This window comes from Vulpes vulpes, chromosome 11, assembly GCF_048418805.1.
Source record: "Vulpes vulpes isolate BD-2025 chromosome 11, VulVul3, whole genome shotgun sequence".
Lineage (NCBI taxonomy): Eukaryota > Metazoa > Chordata > Mammalia > Carnivora > Canidae > Vulpes > Vulpes vulpes.
This window is the reverse complement of record NC_132790.1, coordinates 19,712,930-19,715,976: the sequence shown is the minus strand read 5'-3', so window position 1 is coordinate 19,715,976 and position 3,047 is coordinate 19,712,930. Positions and strand designations below refer to the sequence as shown.

General features: G+C 44.1%; 1 protein-coding gene across 1 annotated transcript; it reads left to right on the top strand.

Annotated features, from left to right (window-relative positions):
* The first annotated feature begins 1,577 nt into the window (after window positions 1–1,577).
* LOC112910928 (olfactory receptor 2AG1-like) lies at window positions 1,578–2,547 on the top strand. The gene has a single exon (XM_025987242.2). It carries the CDS (start codon window positions 1,615–1,617, stop codon window positions 2,545–2,547), a length of 933 nt encoding a protein of 310 aa, XP_025843027.2. The 5' UTR covers window positions 1,578–1,614.
* The last annotated feature ends 500 nt before the right edge of the window (window positions 2,548–3,047 follow it).

Genomic DNA, 3,047 nt, shown 5'->3' with positions numbered 1-3,047 from the left:
TCTCTCTTTCAGGGAAGTATGCATCCTCTAGATATGTTGAGTTGAGAAACAGGGCCCAAAGCAGACCCTAAGAACTTAAGCTACTCTGTCTTCCAGGTTCTCTGTACTCTGTCCTAATGTCCTGTAGTCTTGGTTTTCTAAACATGAAGAAAAATAAATGAAAATGAAGAAAGAGTCTATGCTATATCCCAGGTCTGAGTGCCTGCTTCCTGGTGGGAGTATCAGTACCTGTCCTTAGAGCCCAGGCTTTGCCGGCCTCTGATAGGGGACTTTTGCTCCTCTCTGGTAATAAAAGCCTCCAAATCAAAGGGTCGGCTAAAAATCAATGATCTGCCTGTTATATGCTCTAAAACTCTTCCACCATTAAAGTCCTGTGAACCCAGAAGAGACCAATAAAAGAACCAGTGAAGTGTCCAAAAATAGAAGCACAATATAGGGGAAAGACTTAGAGAAAGATATGTTTCCCTTACAGATTTTTTGACACATGGTCAGAATTGGACTATTGGGCTACTTCCCATGATGCATGACCTTCATAGTTGTTAATCCCAGGTCCCTGTATCTTCTGACTTTTCTCTGTGGGTGGGTGTCATACACTAACGGCTGCTTTCCAGAACAGGAGTTCATCCTCCTTATCCCTGTGGCTCTTCAATCCAGTGTAGATATTCTGTCCCAGCAGGAGGGAGAGCAGGGATCTGGGTCAGGTGCAGGAGAAGGAGGGTAGGCTTATTGAGCCTGATTGCAACATCTAGCACAGGCTCTTTTGCTGCCAGTGCCTTTCAGTCATTTCTCCCAAATACAAACATTCTGATCTACCTGGGCACGGCCTCCTCTTTACAGAGTTTTGAGTCCTCCCAGGTTTGCATGTTTTCATAACCTGTAATAAAACACCTATGTTGTCATTCAGCCTAAAGGTTTAGCTCATAAAAGCAACACCACATCAAACACTCCAAACCCTCATCTCAGTCTAGAATCCCTTCTGCACATGGAGAGTGTGGAGGTTATTGGTCCAGAGGGGTGACCGAGGTGGACATAGTTTAGTTCTTCCTGTGAGGCTTACGTCTACAGCCTTGAGTGCTACAAACAAATGTGGACCTAAGGTAGATGGACAATGAAGTGGAAGTGCTTTGTTGAAGTCACACTTCTGTACCTGCTTTAGGATTTTATATTCAGAACAGGTCTGTTAGGACACTAACTGGGGATTTAAATCCTGGGACAAACATTATACTTAAAACATAGGTACAAAAATAACTAAGGGCTTGGGTCCTATAGAAAGCTATTGCTTTCTATTGAGAGAGAGATGATTTAATCATTCTGGAAAGATGCATATTGAGGCTTGATGTCCTGCATGATATTTTCATGTAGTGACCTCTTAATATTTAGCTATTGCTGTGATGATTGCTCTCGATTCGGATGGTTCTTTCCTCAAGATATAATTAAAAGTGTCAGGACCTGAGAGATCAAGAGGTCAAGTCCATGTCCAGTAGGAAAGACATCGCCTCATTGGATTCACATTGGCCATCATCAGGAGCCTGTGATGTTACAAACGAGGGGCCACCTTAGCCAACATTCACTGAGAATGTGTTTGCTTCTAGGCAACTAAGGAAACATCACAGAATGGAGTACTGGAACTCCACCTTGGGCAGTGGCTTTATATTGATGGGGATTCTGAATGACAGTGGGTCTCCTGAACTGCTCTGTGCCACAATCACTGTCCTATACATGTTGGCTCTGACCAGCAATGGCCTGCTGCTCTTGGTCATCACAGTGGATTCCCGGCTCCACGTGCCCATGTACTTCCTGCTCGGCCAGCTCTCACTCATGGACCTCCTCTTCACATCTGTTGTTACTCCTAAGGCCCTTGTGGATTTTCTGCAGAGTGAATACACGATCTCCTTTGGAGGCTGTGCCCTTCAGATGTTTCTGGCATTGACGCTGGGTGGTGCAGAGGACTTGCTGCTGGCCTTCATGGCCTATGACAGATATGTGGCCATATGTCATCCTCTGAACTACATGGTCTTCATGAGGCCAAGGGTCTGCTGGCTCATGGTGGCCACGGCCTGGATCCTGGCATCCCTAAGTGCCTTTGTTTATACCACATATACCATGCACTACCCTTTCTGTAAAGTTCGGAAGATCAGGCACCTGCTCTGTGAGATCCCTCCTTTGCTGAAGTTGGCCTGTGCGGATACCTCCCGATATGAACTCTTGGTGTATGTGATGGGTGTGACCTTCCTGATGCCCCCTCTTTTTACTATCATTTCTTCATATACACTAATTCTGTGTACTGTGCTTCACATGCCCTCAAATGAAGGGAAGCAGAAAGCCCTAGTCACCTGCTCCTCCCACCTGACAGTGGTTGGGATGTTCTATGGAGCTGCCACGTTCATGTATGTCCTGCCCAGTTCCCTCCACAGCCCCAGGCAGGACAACATCATCTCTCTTTTCTACACGGTTGTCACTCCAGCGCTGAACCCCCTTATCTATAGCTTGCGAAATAAGGAGGTCATGGGGGCCTTGAAGAGAGTCCTGGCAAAATACATGGCCTGACACTCCATAATCTAGGGAGTTTATGGCTGGCCTTCAAAATTTCTCTTAAAGTCATAAGATTTCTAGTAAAATCCTGGTGAAAACACCATATTGCAGAGAGTACCTTTTAATAGTAAAATGAAGGAATGTAATTTGACTTGGCAAATGAATTTGTGTGTCTTTTTTACCATTTTATTTTTTAAGTATAGTTGACTTGGAATATTATGTTTGTTTCAGGTGTGCAACATTGTGGTTTGACAGAGCTATACTTTATGCTATGGTCACTACAAATGTAGCTACTGTCTGTTACCATACAACACTATTATAGTATCATGGACTATATTTGCCTTTTATCCCCACTCTACCTTTAATCTGATGATTTATTTAGTTTATAACTGACATCTATATCTCCTACTGCCCTTAAACCATTTTCACCATCCTTCCATCCCCATTCCTGTTCTGGTAACCACCAGTTAATCTTTGTATTTATGGTCTGCTCCTGTTGTTTGTTTGTTCTTTGG